We start from the raw sequence: 22,833 nt of genomic DNA, 5'->3' as shown, positions 1-22,833 counted from the left end.
ATTATGTTGTGCGATGTTGTTGTCGCAGCGTATAGCAGAAGACTTATGAGAAATGCACGCCATCTCTCCCATGAAGTAAGAATTTCGGACGCAGGCTGATCATAACAAGAGATACCGCATGTTTGCATATAATTCTCCCTTGGGTATATGCATTCTTCCCGGGGAATCCGCCAAGTGAGATGTAACTAACTTCGATAACTTCTGGTACGGGATAGATCCGAACCTGATATCGGTTCTCATGGAAACAGTGGTGTACGTTGCCAACGAGTACTATTTGCGAAATATTTCGGGTTCATAATGAACTTGCACCGGATGCTTTGATGGGATGCATCAGAAATAGAATTTACCAACATAATTCAGATTGTAGACCTATCAACAAATATAAAAACGAATGAACTGTCTTGGTTTCACACTACTTCATTGAAAATCGTCCATTCGACCATAAGAATGGCAATATCACAGAAAAAAAAATTATTAAACAAAAAATGATATATCAGAGAACGCCACAGTGATTGTGAGAGCTGATGTACAGAATTCATGTTCAATATTCAATGACAAAATTAATATGTATATAAGACAAATTCTTATAGGTTGAAAATCAAACAATTGTGCTGTCTGAAAACAAAGATTAAAATAATACACACATAATTACATTGTTCACCTAACTAGCCAACATACCTGAAAACAAAGAAACGACAATTAAAGTTTTTTTTCCAAACAATTCCCTTTCTATATGAATTCGAAATGAAAGATCTAAATGATATTGTTAATATTGTTTAGTATGTTGCCTAGTAACAATAATTGTCATAGGATATTGTATTCAATATAACCCTGGCCTTGGCACCATAGACTCTGTCTATGGTAGTTAAAAATTAACACAATCTATGGGGTAAGATTAGAATTGAAAAAATATAATTTCTTTACATCTTCCCCCTCGCAAAAAGAAACTTCTACAAATGTTTTACTTAAAACTTAAATTAAATAACATAACATAAATTAGAGTGATACATTTCCTTTTTCATTTAGGTATCGGTATTAGTTTTGTTATATGGAATATGGAATAGATATATTTGATTCTAACTTTTTATTACCCGTATCGATTCGATAAATTGAATTAGATATTTTTTCAATAATTTTGAAAGGACCAATCTTCAATTCATCTAGCTTATTCCTATTTAGTTTGTTTCCATTCTCTACAAATACCGTATCCCCTGCACTGAAATAGATTCGCTTTCTATTTTTATCAAATATTTGTTTATTGTAGTTATGCGATTTCAATGAATTTTCAAATGCTATTTCTCTATCTCTTATCCATTCAGCTTCTGTTTTAACTTCTTTTAGTTCAGTTGGCAATAAGGAAACATCTGTACCATTCAAAAGATACTTCGGGGCAAAGCCAGTGACTGTATGTTCCGTCTTATTATTAGAATTGAAGAAATATAATTCCTTTACATGTATTATTATGGATCTCTTCGTATTATAATTTTGAAAATATTCTAAAATAGATCTAAACAAAAAATTTAAATCTCTACTTGAAATAACTCTTTTCTCAGGTGGGTTCAGAGAAACTAAATGTGAAATTTCTCCTTTTTTTTAAACAAACAACAAACCTATCTACCTTATCCAATATTACCTACCTTTCAAACGAAATTTATAAAAAATTTAAAAACACTTATCTAAAAAATTTTCTTCTCCATACAGTCCAGTTCTATATTTTCTTTGTTCAAACTGAAAATCCTATTCAATTCTACTTTCAAGTTCCAACTCCAAACTTTATCCAATTTCAAATTCCATAGTCTTCCAAATTCAGCTCCAACTTTTTTTTTCAAATTCCAATTCAAAACTCTTCAATATTATAATCTTCACTCGTTTATATATATAACAAGTTCTATTTTAATTGAATTGAGACTTAACTGCGTTTCTCTGCAATAAATGAGGGATTTATTAACCATAACTCTTATCAATTAATCTTCAAATTAATTTAAATGAGATATGATAACTTCAAACTACATCAATAATATTAAAACAAACCTGCAATAAATAAAGGAAACAACATTTAAAGCCTCTATCACAATTCTCAAATGAAACACCAATACAACCAACAGCCACCGATGTTTCCATTTTCAGAAACCAAGATGACTAAATTGAAATCGAAGTAATAACAAAAACTGAGGCTAGATCTACAAATCGATTCAGCCTACCCAATGTTATTCACCTATCTTGACGCCTATTCGCAGATAAAGTTGACTGGAGTTGGTGATGAATTTTCTATTTTTCCGAAATGTCCGAATTCCCGAAAAACAAAATTTTCAACGAGCATTGTTACGGATGTTTCTAGGCCCTTCCGTTTGAAAGTTATAGTGTATAGGACGGACGGACAGAATTGAATTTGAGAAATGATCATCATTTAGCGAGTCATACTGATAGAGCGATCTGATCGGAGAACGAGCGCTCAAAAAGCATAATCTGCAGATATTCCTATCTGAACAACTCTCCCTTTGTGTCGAGCCACTGGCTCCCGATCAGATACAGGTCCACATACCATACAGTTCGCATTCAAAACCTGATTTATACCGATTGATAGTGTATCAGCGTCGACACCACAATGTGAATTACAACGGGACATCCTTGTAAATATGCTGTTCTTATATGCGCAAGAAATATCCAAGGTTCCGCAGCTCTCTGGATCTTTATGGATTCTGCATATTTGTCGGTAGCTCTCTGGTCGATCTGGCATTGTTCAGATGTTGGATATCGTCGAGGAGATCCTGAAGATTGCGTGGAGGGCTTGGGATGCTGAGGATTTTTTTTTAGATTGTATATCCGATAAATGCACACATAATTTGGTCGGTGGCTTAGAGACGAGATTGTAATCACTTGTTTTTTCGGTAACAGTGCTTTTGAGCATTCGTCATCAATGTGTAATTTGCAGAACTGTATAATATGTATGTACCCGCATAATTTTTTCATTTATAACTACCCTGCAGTTATTTGCGTGGGTACATGAATATTTCGTCGAAGGTACTTGGTACTTTGGAGAATAATCGCAATTCTTATCTTTGATTTCGAAGTTATGAATTCTTAAAAACTATATTTTGATTGAAAGAGTAAATAATGTACCAAAGCTTGAAATTTGTTGTGTTATTATCTTACAATCAGCACGTAGCATACCTAAAAATCCCAACAATTTCGTCCAACGATGAATCATATACGTCTTTCTACTTTTCGGCGAAACCACTGACTTTTTTCCTCAAAATCTCTCTGGTATCTTACGGGTGGTCTCTCCGGCAAAGAGGGCTGTCACGTTGACATGGTACTTCATGCCTTACTTGGCAGTTTCAATATTTATTAGACGTTGCGCTTTCCAAGGAAAAAACTGCGGGAGAGTCAAGATCCAAGTTTATATCTTGTTCCGAAAAAAGTGGAATAATCAATTATGACTGAGGCCGACAAAGCAGTTTGTTACTCTTAATGGAAACCCATCCTTCACTATTCCGAACAGCTAATGGTATTTAATTAATTGATTAACAATGATTCTGAGATAATATCTTGTCGCGGTTGACTATGCTCTACAAACAGTCTTGTAAAAATCATTGATGATGACAACGGACCATTTGCTCTCGGTATCTTTAAATTTACTATTATTTCAGCTCTGGATATAATCTCAAAATGAATATGATTGTTTGCAATATATGAACAAAACCATCATTGTATGATTCAGAAGATTACAACCATATCCCTACAACCTAAAGGAAATTTCGAGAAATGCACTGAATTTGTTATCGAGAATTTTTGAATGCTTTTATTCATACGTCTATTTGAAACAACAAAACTGCAATTCGACTTCATAATATATTCATCGACATAGTAAGCTTCAAGAGTGGTACATGTATTCCAACGATCTTGGAACATTGCAATAATACCTTTTCTGTAGAAATATTCACCTTTGCTTTCGAAGTAAGCTTCAACCTTGAAAATCACTTCTTCGAACCAATATTCATGGTTCAGCGAAACAGTGCATGAGTGTTTCCTTTAAATGGCTAAGCGGGGATAGCCACAGGGTTGCGCTGTGGCTTGATAGTCGAAATTGAGTTAATCGCTCTCCGACCGTAACCTTGGGGTATGTTGTGAGACTATATAAATTGAGAACAAAGTAGTTAGATTCTTCGAAAATAGTAAAGTTTGTGTAAAAGAAAACACAACATTTTCGTCTTTTACGATGGGTTTCATGAAACTTTTATTGACCTATCGAGTCGTTGATTGTAGTTTTAAATCTATGGAAGTGCCAAAAATAAAGTATAATTCAACACAGAAATAATTTGATCAAGCAAATCATGGGCGTCTGACTTGATCATTCGAAAATATATAATGAGTTCTATTTTGATTGAATTGATACTTAATCGAGTTTCTCTGCAAAAATAGAGCGATTCATTCACAGAAACAATAATATTACAATAACAAACCTGCGAAAATAGGGGGAAACAACATTTTAAGCCTCTAATTCCTCTGCACAATTCTCAAATAAAACAATATTTTGACATTTAAAGAAAAGCACACTTATCGAATAGTATATTGTGCAACAAGTGGGGAAAGTCCAACTTTTTTCGCGAGTGTGGAAGTTCGTGGCACGAGCCTGAAAGGCGAGAGTCGCAATAACACGAGCGAGAAAAGGACTTTCCCCACATGTTGCACACTATACTTTCCCTACAACTGCACAAATTTCAATAATTCAAGTAATGGACTTGATTCAAATCAAAATGACCTTCGTTGACAGTATGTGCTAATTTATTGCATTTCCATAGAAACGACTCAAAAGCCCAATTTCATTGGTCTACCAAGCGAGGTGTGGGTAAAGTGCCGTGGGGAATAATATTTCTCTAATTCTATGGTTTTTCCGTTCATTCTTCCACATCTTGTAGAACAAAATCGTGCGAGAATATATCAGAAACGCACAGTTTTCATGGTTATATTTCATTATTATATGTTGGTACTCCGAACTTTCCGCCACGGCTTTATCTGTCAATTCATCAATTGGCCTTAAATAAATCAGTTCTGCCAACCAACATTTTTCAATGCAAAAATTACTAAATGATATTTATGGAAATAATTCATTAATTTCAATAAAAATGCAACGAATTAGAGAAAATAATGTATAATACTCGTACAGAAGGCTCATTTTACCACTCGTTCATTCGAAACTCGCCACTTCGTGGCTCGTTTTCAAATTTTGAACTCGTGGAAGAATATCAATGCCTTCTGCACTTGTATTATAAATAACTATTCCCACAGTATGAGCAATACATATTTTTAAAATTGAGTAAGCTGTGAGGAATACGTTACTTTTCAAAGCAGTTGTAGGAAATCGTGATGTTCTTTACAAATATATTTTTGATCAAAACTATGATATTACAAATATGTAGCGCCTTCAAGATTGGTAAAACTGAAAGTTCATAAATTTTCCGCCTGTCATTTTTCAGGATAGGCATTTGCGAAGTTGGTAATCAGCCGAGTTACACTCGACCGTTTCCTGTTCCAATCCAAACTCAGCGGTCCAGGAAGCAAATCAAGATTGATCCTCACCAACCATCATCAGTCAGAAAAAAATCCAACTCATCCCTTGAAAAAGGGAACGATCCATCCAGCGAAATGAATATTAACGCCGTTTTAATAACTTCACCGTCGACAATGCGAATTTAAAACTCCCGGCTGGTAATTTTTATATCCGCATTGGCGAAACTGATGAAAGATTTGTTTGAGTTGTAAAAGTTGGACTGTTCTCGGAGACGGCCGATGTAGAATATCCATTAAAATTCCGGGGAATTAACCGGATCCAATTAAAAAGCGAGTGCTTTTTCATTTCGCGAAACTGGCGCGCCAGGGGCTGTTTTATAATTTCATGATTATGGTTCTTTCCACTTTTTCGGAAGTATTAGTTGGTGCTTGACAAGCCTGACGCTTGATTTCACCGTTTTCCGGGGATTTCCTCGGACAGGATTTTTCGTCCTGTGATTTTTTGGCTGCAGCGTCCTGCAGGTTTTGAATATTACAAGGTACAATGTATTGTCTCATCCACTTGAAACTATTGGGTTTCATGAGGATTTTTCCGCCATTTGTATTGATTGAATAATTAACTTAGAATGTTGTTTTATAATGTTATATCCCAAAAAAAAACAACTGTTATTGAATAATCAATTGAAGTGTTTCTCTGAAATTAAAGAAACAACATTCTAAGTTAATTATTCAATCAATTCAATTCAACATTCATATTCTCTTTAATTCAAAATTCAGTTTGAATTATTTCTGTCACTTTGACATACAATGTAACTTGATAACATACAACAGTCTCCTTACATGTATATTCTAAAATAATTGCAAGGGAATCAAGAAAAATTTGTTTACCTATTAGATTTAGGGGGTTTCATTGCACCATGACATTATGGTCTATTGTGCCCCCCATCAGAGCTGTTGTCACCATTAGTTGTCATATACTAAAGGGTGTTTTTATTTAGAGCTATAGTACTTTAAATTGCAATAAAACAACGATGGATTATTCGATTGACATGAATTTTATTTATCCGCAAGATAATCTTGTGGCATTACATTTTAAATATAATTTCTGGCATATGACCGCCACGGCTGGCTCGGATGTAGTCCAATCTGGACGTCCAATTTTCGATTACGTTTTCCAACATTTGTAGCCGTATATCGGCAATAACACGGCGAATGTTGTCTTCCAAATGGTCAAGGGTTTGTGGCTTATCCGCATAGACCAATGACTTTACATAGCCCCACAGAAAGTAGTCTAGTGGTGTTAAATCACAAGATCTTGGAGGCCAATTCACAGGTCCAAAACGTGAAATTAGGCGGTCACCAAACGTGTCTTTCAATGAATCGATTGTGGCACGAGCTGTGTGACATGTTGCACCGTCTTGTTGGAACCACAGCTCCTGGACATCATGGTTGTTCAATTCAGGAATGAAAAAATTAGTAATCATGGCTCTATACCGATCACCATTGACTGTAACGTTCTGGCCATCATCGTTTTTGAAGAAGTATGGACCAATGATTCCACCAGCCCATAATCTGCAGATACTTCTATTTCTTGTTGACTCTCGTATACAAAGTGGTCTGGAATGACTTTAGGAAAAGATATATTTCCCCTTGAGTTGCTTGATTCCATCAGAATATCGAGTGGTGGAGGGTCTTTCTCAATGTCGAAACACTCGATATATCTTTTCTTCCGCTGGTTTACAAGTGCTCTCAAATTTCTTTGGGTTATAATTTGAATATTATCAATGGCAACATTCAACGGTCAATAGGTGATTATGATTCCTTGAGCAATAGTGTAAAGAGCCTTCGTGTGATGGAAACAGTTTTCATCCAGATAGTGTTTATCTACCTTCGATAAATTCGGAAGCAAAATGTCGATAAGAATTATTCTCGGTAAATACAAACTTCATTTCTATGGATATGAGCCGTCTCGAAATATTTGTAATAGAATCCTTGAAGATGGCACTTAGCCACAACATCTACGGTTAACTGTAGAGCAACCTTATTTAGAGCTATGATCTTTAGCGAATCATTATCCGACTCGACTGATGGAGGAGGACGACTCCAGTAGTTTCAGCTCTGGCCTAGGCTGAACAGTTCACCGAAAGTCAATTCTAAAAGCAGAGGCTGCTACAGCATCATCATGCATCGATCCTAAAACATCAGTCTCGTCAAATCGACCTGTTATTCCGTGACATAACCCTCAATAACGATTAATCAAGAGTAGCAACACCGTGCAGCACCTCTGTCAAACATAACCTCTTCCATCCCAGAAGCATTAGTGGTCCAGAGGGCGCGACAAATGAAATAGGCACGCGGCCGACGCTTACGCGCCGCCCCGCCAGTTGAAACAGACGCCTTTTCTATTCATTACGGTCACGTGCCGGCCCGCTTGACACTATTATTGTTTGTTATGCATCGCCAGGAGCGTGCACAAGGTTTTATTGCCGCTCTTAATCCTTCGCATTTGCTCTCCAGCGACGCGCCGTTATGTGTCCGTTTCGCACCGACGCCTCGACTCGTAAAAGCTTTCCATTGTGCGAGGTGTCCGTTAAATTGGGGATTAATCGACGTTGCCGTCACATGATTTTATGTTTTTTTGAGATGGGGGATCTGGCAGCATCGGTTCAAAGTTAATTCTACCTTATTTCGACTGAATATGGGGATGGGGAGGGTTTGGTCATCTTTGTTGTTATGTCCAAACAAACATTATGACTTTTGGGTATAGCGTTTTCGTGGGGATTAATAAAACACTGATGGACAACAGACGAGAATTCTTTTGTGGTACAGCAGTTGGAAACATCCTTGAACACTCTACTAACTCAGCTGGTCATCACCTCGTAACTTACTCCACTGAACTCTCCTTTGCCTAGTTTTATACTTGGTTACAAACATAAAATCATATTGTACACCGTGAATTTCTTCTTCCTTTTCTTATTCTCTAAGTTATATGCCTGCGCAATGGTTTCATGGTACCTGCACACTAATTAGGGTAGGGGAAAGATATTCTCTATTGTATCTTTCTAAGAACCTTATGAATGAGAAAGTTTTATGCACAAGTACCACGGAAGACCATTGTTATACATGCAGGTACATTTATATTAAGTATTGTGATGACAATTTCGGCTAGACACAGACATTATGTCTAATTGCTTTTTGTTGCTACATAACTTCTACTCGAATCGAACCTTTGATATCTGATGGTACGAATGTTGTCGTCAAAATAAAAGTGCAAAATTTGAAGCTTCAAGGTTTCCTCTTAACTAAGTTATGAGCCATAATAATGAACAGAAGGATTGTTGTTTTTGTTAATCAAAGTGATAGGTTAAATTTGTTTTTCTATCCATGTAATATGCAGTCGATGTTGCCATATTGTGCAATAGATATGAAATGCTATGAATGTTGATTCCCCATATTTATTTGTCGTTTTTACATAATAATTTTTTGTTGTTGAATGCTTGGTATGTTTGAAATCGGTCGTTTCAACTGAAATCCAATTCAATACTGGATATATCAATTAAACAAGTAAATTATCGAATATAATCCTTTCTACTATACCAACTAAAAACTACAACATTCTTTTCTCTCGCGTATCAGACCACCCTATCATGCTCCCCGCGGGGGGTGGAAACAACCCCCAGTGCATTAGCGATTTCTGTCACGGATGTGTTTTCAGAACGGGGCACATTCTTAACGCCCCCACCACCTCAGTCCTGAGAACCTGCTAGCTGTTACTTACATGCAGATATCCTGAGGCCGATCGGCCTCTGCTCAACTCTAATGTGCTTTCCGTGTCGCCAGCGTATCCTGCCACCTCAACACGTGTCTTACCCCCTCCCGAACCACCATGGGGTCGTGTATTATCGATGTATTGCCGTGTTATACATCTGGGGCTCAGCCACTTCTGGCACGTAGTAGTGGAGGGGGGTTCACTCAAGCAGGAGGTTCAGGAGGCGTCTACTGAGACTTTCGTGCTCCGGTGTCGTTTTTGACGTGAAATACCGTTCAGGAGTATGAAACAGAGATTTTTGGAGGGACGAATGGTTTTCGCATAAATGACACTTATGACGCGTTCTTGATTATGACAGATGTGGTCAGATGTTAGTTTCGTTCGAGCTGTTAATGACTCAATTACGCAATCCTAAACTTCATGATTACGATTCCAAAGTAATAATAGCCATTACTGCGAGTGGTACACTTTATTTTTAACTAATTAATTTATTTGGTACTACGAATCGTGTCAGAAATAGATGATGATGAAAATTATGCAAAATACATAGCTAAATTCTCATGAATAGAATGAACATAGAAAAATTCTTGAAAACCTATTATGAATTCATCCACCTACCTTCGAATTTTGACGGAGCTAACCTCCTCACGTAACCTACAAAACGTCAATCCTGACTATCGCTACAGTTGTTCGATGAAATTCAATATTTCCCGTTTTGCTTTATGGATTTTTCTCCCGAGACAAATCAGATATAGTAGCAGAAGAGTCTAGAAACATTCTATCTGTCGGATTTCATATCTGAATCTTAGGAATCGAGTTTATGGAACGGTCGTGAACGTCGATAATATTCACTGGCGTAATAAAAACATTGCAGATGACATAGTTTTCCCATATCTACTGAATTATTCATGGGTTTCAATCGTAAATACTTATTCTCGAAGATATTGAATCGCAGAAACGTTTTCTGCACGTGTGTTACACCATCCATTGAATCAGTTCTGGATTTGGCGAATTTAGTGCAGGAGTTACATGGTTTATGCGTACATCTAGCAGAAATATAGTTGGATGATCGATTTCCGCCAAGGAATTTCTAAGAAATTTGATTTTAGCAGGATGGTTCAGGATTTTTTGAATCAAACTTTTCCTGGACGGTTTATTTGCATCAAATGTACTATTCTATCCCACCAGCATTTTTTTAGTTGGGGTTGCTTGACTCAAAAATTCACAATTGAGAGGCCTTAGAATAAAAATATTCGATATTGTAAGCTTGTAAGGTGTTGTCGAATGTGAAGACGGAATTTTATGAGCTTCTAATTTTGAGCAGAGAATGTTCCGAAACAATCAGAGTATGAAAAAATGAGATAATTCACTCTAGAAAAATATTTATTAACAATTCAGACATATCCTGGAAATGGAATAAAAACAATTGTGGAAATAATGGTACACAAACACCTTTGATTGTTTTGATTAAGACCTACTGCAGTCTATGCAGTCTCTGGATTCACATATGAAGTTCTGAGAGAGCAGACAGGACTCGTCGTTCCACACCAATTTACCAAAATTCCTAATTTCCACACAGTCTTCATCACCAACATCATCGTCAGGTTGTGATATTCCCCAATAAGTGAAAGTAAAAGGTTCACCTGTTGAAAGCCATGTGAAATGTTTTTCTTTAGCCAAATCATTCCCAGAAATCCAAAAACGATCCATTTTGTCAACTGGAATCAAAAAAATATAGCTAACACTCTCTATAATGAAATAATCTAAAAATCGGAGTTTTTCTTTTGTCAAAATTCAGAAAGCTTCTTACGTTTTGTTTTCATATAATCAAGAATTATTTCATTTTCCTCTTCAGTCTCCAGGCTCGCAAGCTCCATTCCATGTTTCTTGCAAAATTGTATTGCTTCAAAGAAATTAGCCTATGGAAAAATATCTTTAATCTTTGAGTGGTTATTTGAAATATAATGAAAGACTAAAAAACAGTAATCAATTGATTTCAAAAATGGGGTACAAATGGATTTGTGAAAAAATTAGATTTGTAATTATTAAGGGTGTCGCAGAATTAGTAGTGAATAATTCACTACTAGAATTGACCATATATGGCGAAATCAACCTTTTCTCGAATGTTTGTGAATGGAGCAACAGCCTATGAAATATACGATAGTTTATTTTGATATAATTCAACGCCAACACACAAAATATCATAGAATTTGATATGACTCTTGTTACTTAGGAGCTCCAAGTACTTTTTGTGAACATTATATGAAATAGATATCAGGCGCGCCTCAAACTAGGGTTTTAAAGTGTAAATTTCACAACAACTTGTTCGTACTGCAATAATTTTCAATTTTGATGTAACAGTATTATGATGGGAATATTCCTCATACATTTTTCTCGAAAACGAAGCATCATGCATGTTTTTTAGTAAAAAACATTGAGGAACTAAACAGTTGTTTTCAGATTAACCAAGCTCCTAGTTTGATATACACATCTGGTCGTAGAGATAGTGTCGGTTTTGTAGAAGAAAACATGATACATATTGCCATATATTTTCGTTACCTTTTCAAGTATCGCAAAGTAATAAATTTTGCCACCAAGATTAGCTGTGAAATCCTTGGACAGGGAATCTTCATCTTTTATTCTTTCGAAAGCCCGATTGGATTGTTCACCTGTGAAAAATAATGTTCATAGAATAGAAACAACCGTTTTGTTTTATTCAGTAATTCCATTTCTTTAGCACCAATTATGATCACAACTCCCTTTTTTCGACAGAATTTCAAGCATGAGACTGTTTATTATCAGCTTATTCTGTAAACAAATACACAAACCAATTACTACACCTATTAATTTGGGGAGACGGAGTTTTTGCTAAGGTTTCTATCTGTATTGTATCATACGTTGTATGATGCCCCGTTTACATTTCCTCTGCTGATACTGAGATTTTTCGACACATGCTTCATTGTTTGAAATCAACAATTTGTATTGTTTTCAAAAAAATTAATTTATCACCTGAATTGATGTTGATCAAGGAAGAATTGCAACCAATCGAAGATCCTCCATTAACAATAGGTCCTATTCCTAATTTCATCTCTAAAACCCATTCTGTGTCTGTATTTGTATCTATAGAGGTTGATGGTTTTGTGACAATCCATTCTGTGCTTGTGTTTGTACTTGTAGAGGGTCCTATATTTGTATTTGTAGAGGGTGCTATTTTTATAGCAGGGTCTACATTTTCAGTAATAATAATATCTGGTCTAGAAAAAATGCCTGAAACAATAAAAAAATTTATTTATAGAACTATTGCAAAAAACAATCATATAAAAATATTAAATATTTTAGATTTCTTGAAAAAAAAAAGTCAATTCGGATCCGTAATTTTGGAAGTTATTTTTGAGATTATAGTATAATTTTCCAATTCTGTTCTCTTGAGTGTATTGTAAAAATTTTCAATGGTTTTCAAGGTTCTACTCTTCATAAATGCTTTGATAACTAAATAAACCTCATTCACACTTTTTTTTTCCTGAAAGGTGTTTTAGAATGAGTTCCATGAAGGCTATGAAATTTAATAAATAAAGCTCACCAATAATTTGATAACTGAAGATAACCAACGACAGATGGTAGTTCATCTCCGACAATTTTATGTAAACTTTCAACTTTACTGTTGATTTGTGGTCAATATTCGCCCAGTGATGCTCTTTATATTTAACAATAGATTTAATCTCAGTACGTATCCCTACCACATTTCATTTATGATAAATATACATCTAAGCGGATGAAGCTATTGATGGATAAGTCTCTTCAGAACCCTGAAACTTGATTAATTTTTTATTTTATTTATGGATTCCGAATAAACCATAAAGTGAACATGAATTTTTTATTAGAATTATTGAAAATGAATTCAATCGCATTACGTAGGTATCCCTACCACATTATTTTATGGATGGTGAATTTATTGGTTCTTCCGGATAAGAACCGCAGTCACATAATACTTGTAGATCCGTTGTTTTTGGAAAAGTCATTGCATATTTCACCTTTATTGTGTCATTTTAAATTCAGAAGAATATTTTGTATAATTTTACACCCTCAAATCTGCAATGCCCTCGTACGAACACTCTAAAACCCATATAGAATCCCATATTGCAGATGCCTCAGTTCACACCCCCTTCCACCCCATCTCACAATGTGCCAGTGTGAGAATACAGCCTGGAGCTCTGAAATGCATTGTTATAATGCACTTGTCGCAATAATGCACCCTAACTGAATTTACCGCACCCAGAGTGTACATTTATAGTTTGGGGGAGATGAGGTATGTGCAACAACGTTTATATATTAATTATTTATTGAGTCATTGACTGAATTACGAATGGACAGGGTGTGCAAATGAAACAGGGGTTTCAGGTTATGGCTTGATTGCGCCAATGGTTTTTCGTATTTTACGCTTCATTGTCTGCAAATTGTAAATTTTTTTTTACTATTTACATTCTCTCAAAACTATGGTTATGTGATCTCATTTAATTATTGGAACCATATCAACATAATTTTCAATATGATCTATGTTGATGAATGATACGATTCATGATTATCAATATTTTGATGTCGCTAAGCGATAGCTTTAGGCATTCTGGAGTTATGGAGAATATTTTCTAAAATAGATCCAAAAATTTATATCTCTACTTGTAAATAATTCCCTCTCTCAGGCGGGTTCAGTGAAAACACTTATCTAAGAAAATGTTCTTTTCAATTCAGTCCAGCTCTGTATTTTCTTCTTTGAAAACTTTGATTGAAGAATCCATAACAGTACATTTTTTTTTACTAATTAATGAAGAACCATGGACTATTTACATCTGAACGGTGGAGATATGCACATTTTTGTAGTCATAGTAAAGCTTCGTATAATTTTTGTTTTAGTCTGAGTTATAGTTACTAAAACTGCTAAACCCAAATCATTGAAATTAGTAGAAAATTTTCATTTGATGTAATTCGTGTCTTCCAGGTATACGCGTCCATTATACCCATAATTAAGCAAATTTGGAAATAAAAATCGTTATTACAACAGAAAATTGTCTCTCCTCATAACGTTACCTTCAAGAAGAACCCACAGAACCTATTGCTGTCAAGAAAAGAAGCAACCCGTCTTGCAAAGAATACTAACGTTACCAAACTGATATTATATCAGTAGCGGAGCTACTTACGCTACCGATATTTCTACTGATTTTCTATGACTCGAAAATTTACAGCAGGTTAGGTTTGGTGGGTAGGTTGTATTTAAGATGCATAGAATCCCTAGTGTGTGTACTGATTCGATTTTGTTTCAGACTTTTTGAGATATCCACCTGTTGCTTTGGTGTTATGCTTCACCAGAGTTCTGTAAGGTGGCGTTCTTCAGAAATTTTCGAATTCCCGTTATCCGCCTGGCGCCTTTTAAAAATGAAATACTCATTTTAGACTTTACAAACTCTCACAATAAGTTTCAATTCAGTTAATATCGAACTTTTGATGAAATGAATGGAATATAATGACATGGTATAGAAGATTGTTACGAGCATAGAATATAATTGTTCTATAAAATATCTGAAAAAGACGCGATTCCTCGAAATCAAGTAAGTATAAATCTGAAAAATCTTCCGTTTTGTCTGAAAGTTTTACAGGTATAAGTAGACCGAGATGTAGACACACCAGGTTTTCTATGCATCTTACTTGTGTTCTTCAAACACAGCGTCCCACGCTGTTCCATCTTTATTAAGGTAGTTAGTCTCGTTACCTGAATTTCAATATGCGATCCAGAGCTCAGTATGTCTGTTTGATCTTGTATCTCATATAATTACCCTCTTCTCCTTCCACCGAATTCTCTCGCAGGGATTGAAAGGACCAATGCTCCAGACATTAACGCACCTCGTCTTCGAGGCTCACGGGTAACAATCCTAATGATCGTGAATGTTCTTCTTTGCCGCCCCCAGGGTCAAATTAGAAGCACGCCCGGTTCTGTTCGTATCGGAAAAACTTTCAATGCCGTCGATGTCTGTACAATGTACAATGTAAAGTACAATGCAACATCTTACGCGAGGGGAGGCATGTTCTGGAGGGGGTGGTTCGTTAATATGTAGCTTTAGGCGAGGGGAATGAGACCCACATCGGGTTTTGGCGCAATCGATAAAAATACCATTCGTAATTATGTTGGAGAAATATGAAGGTTAGTTGAATGAATAACAAATACTCGTATACAGGGTGTAACGTGAGTGACTGGTCATAGTCTAGTGGTAAATAGAGGCCATCCAGAAAAGTAGCTTGTTTTGTATCCTAAGACTGTTAGTTTCGGAGATACAGGGTGATTAATAGAAATTGGCTTAAATTTCTGATCTCCATAACTTGGAAATCAGCAGTCCTATTTTGTTCGAATTTTCTGGATTTAATCACTTCATGCAACACTTCAAAATATTTTCATGGCAGTACTCAGATTATTGAGTTTTTCTTTTAGATTTCGAAGTCTTTATTTTTCATATTTTTTGAAAAAATATCGTTATTGCCATGACCACACCAAATGTTTAGGTTACCTAAAAGGTAAACCCTATCTTCTCATATCTAGGTAACTTTGAAATTCTTAGATGCTTAACGTATCTTTATATGTATATGTGATCAGGTGTTTGCGTAATAAATGCCTTGATTTGTTCATTAAAAAATATCATTAATATTTTCGGTTTATATTTATTATTCTGACGTTTTCAAAACGCACCTAATTTAGAATATCACGAAATATAGACCTCTTTTTTTGCTTTTAGCATGAAGTAATTTGACCATAATGTAGATGCTTTCAACTTCGTAGACAAATGGGAGAAGTATGGAATCATTAAATTTTCATCGGGAAATTGTCTTTTTTTCTTGGATATAATATCAAACGTTTGTAAGCGTATTCATATTTTTCCTCGGATATCACGCACATCTGACCCCATCATCGCTGTCCATTTCAAATATTTTCGAAGATAAATATATCCTTGTAATGTTGAGTGGAATTTCAAAAGAAATAGTTTGTGTAGTTGTGTAGTAGCAAGATCACATTCATTAAGTCGAACGTTTTGATTGTCGCCTGGAAAAGTATAGCTTTTACTATTAGATACACAATGTACTATTTCTTCACATCGAACTTAAATTTTTATTTACCCTAAGAATCTAGTTTATGGATTAGTAAGTTAAATGACACCAATTTTGTTAACATAATTATCAATATCTCCTTCCTGTGAAATATTTTCGGGGGAGCGCAAAAATTTTATCGATAGACATTGACTTCCTTATAACGTGATCATCCCGTTGGAAGAGATAAAATTTCATGGTCCTACTAACCGGAAGTTTTCAGGAATGATATCTATGCGAAAGCTGTGAAATTGATCTGAATTGTTTTGATTACCTTTTATCCTCTGTCTGGATCTTATATAATTTCATTTCACAAGACGGAACGTTTACAATGAGATAAATTTACACATCCCAAATTGATGGATATAGGAGCTAATCCTAATAACTATGATAAGTCAGTTGTTCCGCAACTTTTTTAAGTATTGTTCATTTTAGATGTAAGGGCATTGAAGAAGTCTTAATACTACAGCGAAACAACTCCTAAGAAATGCAAGGATTGCCATTTAAAAAAAAATTCGGCAAAAATGTTTCAACGGAATCAGTAGGTACCTATTAAATTTGTCCCATACTACTTTGTGAAGCTACTTCCACATTCTATAAAGACTTATGGGTATAATAACGCAGAAGAATTAGGTATGTTCCCATTTCTATCATTTCTACCCCTTGGGAACGTGATATTTGTGGAGTACCACAGGGGTCGGTCATGGGGCCATTGCTTTTTCTAATTTATTGTAAATGATCTACCTGCAAATGTTGAGAGAGAGGGCGTGATAATGTTTGTACTGAAGAAGGATAATATCCTTCTTTACGACTCCTCAAGTAATTATTGTACGTTCATTGTGACGAAAGAATAAACAGATATATGTGAGAAATTACCTGAGACTAGAAATAGGCGTCAATGTAGACAAGAAAAAGGTCATAGTATACAAATCCTCAAAGTGCTTGTCACAATAAAAGCAAAATTTTCAGATGAACAACTCATGTTTCTCGATAGAATGCATGCGCATGTTGGATCTGCACTGTGTAAAACGTTCACCATGTATAAACCCGAGATAAAATCTAAGGAAAATATGTAACCTATTCCACTTCGATTTCATTAAAATCGACAAAGCAATATGCGAAAGAATCGACATGCATACATACAATTCCTGCTCGTTCGACATGTCGGAATTATGCATGATGCCATATCCTGCTGTATTCGATTACTGCTGATTCCTCGAACAATTTAATGAGATATGGGACATCGTTCTTCTGATGCTCAATGGTTGCACCTGCACTGGCTCGGTCGTAAACAATTACGTTGAAAGAAACCGGTAGCTAGTGGACATATTTTCGAACAGAATTATCAAATTATTTAAATGAGTCTACTAATTGGCTGTTGAACTCCCGCAGTCACAATATTATCTAATTTCCAGGTAAATAATGGGCTTTTCAGGATAATTCCTGGTGTTTCGGGGAGGAATTACTTATTATCTCTGTATATCATCAAATATTATAATTATTTTACCTGCAGTGAAGCTCACTGGTGTTGCCTTTCTGACGGCTTGTTTTAGCATTGTTTTTTCGGACTGTCCAAAATTAGCTTAATGGGTGTTATTGTACGAAAACTGGAATTTATAATTCCCTTGGCATCTATTATTTTTTAATTTATCTACAAAGTTCTTCAAGAGCTTTCATTTTGAATAGACTGCTATATCTGGGCAGAGAGAAGCCTCATTTTTTGAGTGGGGATAGAGGTGTTGTACCATTTGCAAATTATACAGGGTGGCCATTTGAAAACGAAACAGACGAGATTACAGACGAAATAAAGTTTTTCGATAGAAATGCTCGGACAGGTCGATTTCTGTTTCGAGGGGGACAACTTAAGATGTAGGTTACGGACGCATAGCGCTTCAACCCTTGCTGCTACAACCCCCACCCCCAATTTTTGAATAGGGAAGATGGGGTGAGTGATACCTCAATTTAAAGGTATTTTTATACTGATTTCAACACAATAATTGTTTTTTCATTTTATGCATTAGTTCTCGAAATATACATGCGTTAGTTAGTTAGGAAGGAAGCCACAGTCATGGTTGTTTTGAAGCTCAAAATGTCGATTTTTCACAAAACACTACAAGTGCCATGAAAACACCACTTCATTTTCAAATACTTAGTTAAGAATATTTCGAGAACTAATGCATAAAATGAAAAAACAATTACTGTGCTGAAATCAGTATAAAAAATACCTTTCAAATGAGGTATCACTCACCCCATCTTCCCTATTCAAAATTTGGGGGTGAGGGTTGTAGTAGCAAGGGTTGAAGCGCTATGCGTCCGTAACCTACATCTTAAGTTGTCCCCCTCGAAACAGAAATCGACCTGTCCGAGCATTTCTATCGGAAAACTTTATTTCGTCTGTAATCTCGTCTGTTTCGTTTTCAAATGGCCACCCTGTATATCTCATATTCGAAATCTGACCAATGTCATCAAATTTCGAAAAGAAATCAAATCGATGCAGCAAAGAACCGATGTGTATGGTTAGCTTTAGCTATCTTTTGTATGAACTCCTGAGGAAAAATCGGGATGAATACTCTAGCAGGCCGGATACCGTAGGAAATGATGAAATTTTTCTGCACCAAGCAAAGGAAAACTCGAATAAACCAGTGAAATAAGATAAATCGCCTGTTGGGAATTCCTTTCAAGTTAATTATGCCCGATGGCGCCCTTTAACCCATTAAAGCCCATAATTCCCCCGTGAAGATTTTCAACTGAAACTTTGTCTGATGAGTTATTTAGACTCAAAAAGTGATATTGTGTTATAAAAATAATGATCGAACATGCAGGAGAGTTACTATGAAGCGGCAACTTAAGTTGCCACTGGGATAATTCATGAAGAAATTTTCCAAAGTACAATAAAACTAGCATATCAATCGTATACATCTATTGTGATTCAACCGTATAATATTTCCTATGAAATTACATAAAATATTATTATTTTACATCATGAAAAATTTTGAAACACTCATCAGGATGAACAGGAACTTCACACTTCTTGCATACAAAAATTGTACGCCTGCCACATACTTTACAACGGCGATACTTGGATTCACCTTTTTCGATGAAATGATCTGTTCGATCTTTTCTTATTTCTTCGAGAGCTGGTGTGAACTCTAGAGATGATCGAACTCCTGCTACCATTGGAGGACTGCCGTAAGACTTCAGAATGAAAATAGCACACTGACGTCTGAAATCCAATAGAGGAATATCATGCCCAAGGCGACGATACAGTAACCAACCTTGTGTGCTGCATACATCCACAGTCCAAGAGAAATAAGGCCACCACCATTTTTTCGACCTGATTCTGTTTCGGTAGGAAGCCAAAAATTGATCAGAAAGATCTACTCCACCCATGTTACTATTGTAACGAGCAATAGGACCTGGTACTTTGACAGAAATGACCTTCTTTTCAATTCTGGAGTATCGGTTTGACTTTGACATAGGATGTACATTATCACAATTAGTAAGTACAGTAACAACATTGTTGTCATTCCAACGGACTGCTAAAATATCTCCTGAAGAACTGGTGGATGTTTCACCTCTGGGTTTATTTTTCCACGTTTTTTTATCTGGAAGTTTCATTGAAACACTACAGCGATTCTCACGCAGAGTACCAGTTCCACCAAGTCCTCTAGAACTAAGCTCTTCCAACAACCCAACCGATGTAAAAAGATTGTCAAAGTAGAGTCGAATACCCTTTGACAATTTCATGTGGTCTACAAGTCCAATTACTACGTCACCTCCTTGACCGAGTCCAGTTTCTGGAAGACGAGTTGAACTTCCACAATAGGGTTCAACATGATGGATGTATCCAGATGGATCCGCGGCAACCCATAACTTGAACCCAAATCTGATAGGTTTTCCGCGAATAAACTGTTTGCACCCATGCCTTCCGTAATAAGGAATCATACTCTCGTCGATACTAATAGTGGGCCCAGGACTGATTTGTTTGAAAGAGTTGTTGAGGTGATCAAAAATAGGTCGGACCTTGTACATTTTATCACTTCCATCATTGTTTTCATTGTTGGCAAGGTGAATAAAACTTATCAGTTCATCGAATCGGTTTCGACGGATGGCATCGGAAACTAAGTGCGAATGAACATCTGGATCTTGTTTCCAGTAGAGTCTTCTATATGGAAGAGGGTGGTAACCTGACATCAACATAATTCCGACAAATGTAATCATTTCTTCAGCAGTGGCATTCAGGTTGTGAACGAGTTTCTGCATAGCATAACGATTAGTTTCGGTTACGATATGACTCAATAAATCTTCCGAGAAGTAAGCCCTAAAAGCCTCAATAGGGCTTTTTACCGTTTCTTTCAGAAGATCTTCTGCTACCGGTCGGTATTCGCATTCAAGTTCAGGAATACTTGAAGATAACCCATTCATTTTCGGCTTCCAAGTACGTTCTGTGGGACGCTTACGTTTGGTGCTTCTTACTCTTGTCTGCGAAGAAGTCGTCGGTCTAGGTTCTTCTGAATGGTTCTCATCTTGGACGACTGGATTGCCGTGATCATCATCGATTTCTGGATTCTGCATTTCCACCTGAGAGCGTAATATACGGGCAGGAAGGTGGTCAAAATCTCCAACTACCTCTTCATCCGATAAATCAGAGTCCTTATCTGTATCTGCACCAGGAAGTTCATCAGGTGGACATATGGCTATATTGGTGGCTGATATGTCCTCATCGTTCTCGATAAGGTCAATTAATTCATGAAGAAGTAATCCAGTGCCTGATCTTCCACGAGTATACCTGTCGAAATCATTCAGTAAGAAATGTAAATATTGCAGAAACCGTTGTCACGTGTTCCCGTTGGCCACTTTAGTTGCCATCAAACTTTGCCCGTATGGCAAAAGCAAAATATTGCATGAAAATATTACTGTGAAGAAGAAATATACTGCTGAATTCATATTGAATAAAACTGGTACAAAAATACAAATGTGCATGCATTATTGAAATAGAATACTTACAATCTCTCATCGACGGCCATTATGGTGAATGAAAAAGTTCAAGAGCTCTGAATAAATCGTTATACACTAACTCACTGTTTGACAATATCTGACTGACGTTTGTGCTATTCGAGACAGGACATATCACATGACCGGAATTTACCAATGGAACTTCAATATCTATGCGCGTGCGCATAGAATGTAGTCGAATGCGCCGTGGCAACTTAAGTTGCCACGGGGCTGTAATGGGTTAATGACGAAATTCAAAGGAACTCGAGAAAAATGCCTGTAAAGGTGACGAATTAGACTTAATCGTCTCTGTCAACTTCTCATTTAACCAACATTGTGTTATAAGCGCTGTGCCTCGGGCTATTTCTACAAACAAAAGATGTTTTTTTTTTCAGCAGAGGGATCTCTTCGCGAATCTTAAACTTTTGAGATTCCATCCTCTTCAAACGATCCTTTTGAGTTGTCGTTGGAAATCAAGGATTACTGGAACTGGACAAAAACATTCTCTTAATTTTCTGGGATTGCGTTTTCCCCAACTCGAGAAGCTGTGTAAAAAAACAGCTCGGCTTTCACAAAATTATAATGATGCATTCAAGTGTAAAATTTTCGTTGAAAAATGGTGATAATAAAAAAGTATAAAAAATATCCGAGAAGTATATTCTCTAATAAATTTGTAATTAGATAAATATTGAAACGACTCTACATTTCGAATGCACAGTAAAGTAGCTTCTCAGCAAGCCTTGCCTATAAAACATTTTCAACACTTCGACACTCGAAAATGTATTACAAATACAAAGTAAATAATTTACACATACGACTGGAAAAATTAAACGAAATTGTGTAAATTTAGCGACTAAAAGGATTTCGGCTTTAAAAAATTTCAAAATGATAAGTTCGGGTACTTTCTAGGAAGAAACTTGAACTTATCAACCATATAACATATTTCTTCGAATGACATTGAAGGAGCACCGCTGCGTAAAATCTCCTACGAAAATTCCTCTCTTGATGTTAATATCCAGACCTGTCATGTAGATACAAGTCTTCCTGAAAAGCATACGATACAAAACTAGCCAACTGTAAGGCCTAATGAAAATTTCGTACATAATAATGAATGTAGATTTTTTTCGATTCTTGTAATCTCTTCATGTGTCTTGTTCGAGACAGTTTGGCTTAAAATGGATGGTTGGAAAGGCAGTGTCGTAGACGTTGTAGATTTACGTAGCAAAAGACACAAATGTGGTGAAAATATGTTATGTTATTTAACCTGTATTTTTTTGAGAATATCACTAGAATAGGTCGATATAGTTTATCGTTTAAGTGTTTGGAAGTAAAAGCAAATAATTGAAATCTAACAAGAGATGAAAACTTCAAACATTTCATCCAAAAAAAAAAAATGAATATGAAATATTCGATTCATTTTTGTGCAGTAGCAA

At 35.9% G+C, this 22,833-nt stretch overlaps 2 protein-coding genes across 2 annotated transcripts; both read right to left on the bottom strand.

The window, feature by feature from the left end:
* Positions 1 to 10,645: 10,645 nt before the first annotated feature.
* LOC123674089 (collectin-11-like) lies at positions 10,646 to 13,078 on the bottom strand. The gene is made up of 5 exons (XM_045608955.1): positions 12,861 to 13,078; positions 12,290 to 12,547; positions 11,840 to 11,949; positions 11,091 to 11,199; positions 10,646 to 10,998 (listed from the first exon to the last, which is right to left on the bottom strand). Exons 1-5 carry the CDS (start codon positions 12,904 to 12,906, stop codon positions 10,748 to 10,750), a joined length of 774 nt encoding a protein of 257 aa, XP_045464911.1. The 5' UTR covers positions 12,907 to 13,078; the 3' UTR covers positions 10,646 to 10,747.
* Positions 13,079 to 19,310: 6,232 nt separating this feature from the next.
* On the bottom strand, positions 19,311 to 21,651 carry LOC123674088 (piggyBac transposable element-derived protein 3-like). The gene is made up of 2 exons (XM_045608954.1): positions 21,413 to 21,651; positions 19,311 to 21,194 (listed from the first exon to the last, which is right to left on the bottom strand). Exons 1-2 carry the CDS (start codon positions 21,430 to 21,432, stop codon positions 19,376 to 19,378), a joined length of 1,839 nt encoding a protein of 612 aa, XP_045464910.1. The 5' UTR covers positions 21,433 to 21,651; the 3' UTR covers positions 19,311 to 19,375.
* Between the last annotated feature and the right edge of the window lie 1,182 nt (positions 21,652 to 22,833).

This window comes from Harmonia axyridis, chromosome 2 (assembly GCF_914767665.1).
Source record: "Harmonia axyridis chromosome 2, icHarAxyr1.1, whole genome shotgun sequence".
In the NCBI taxonomy this organism is placed as follows: Eukaryota; Metazoa; Arthropoda; class Insecta; order Coleoptera; family Coccinellidae; genus Harmonia; species Harmonia axyridis.
Note: the sequence above shows the minus strand (reverse complement) of the source record. Positions and strands in the feature narration are given on the sequence as shown.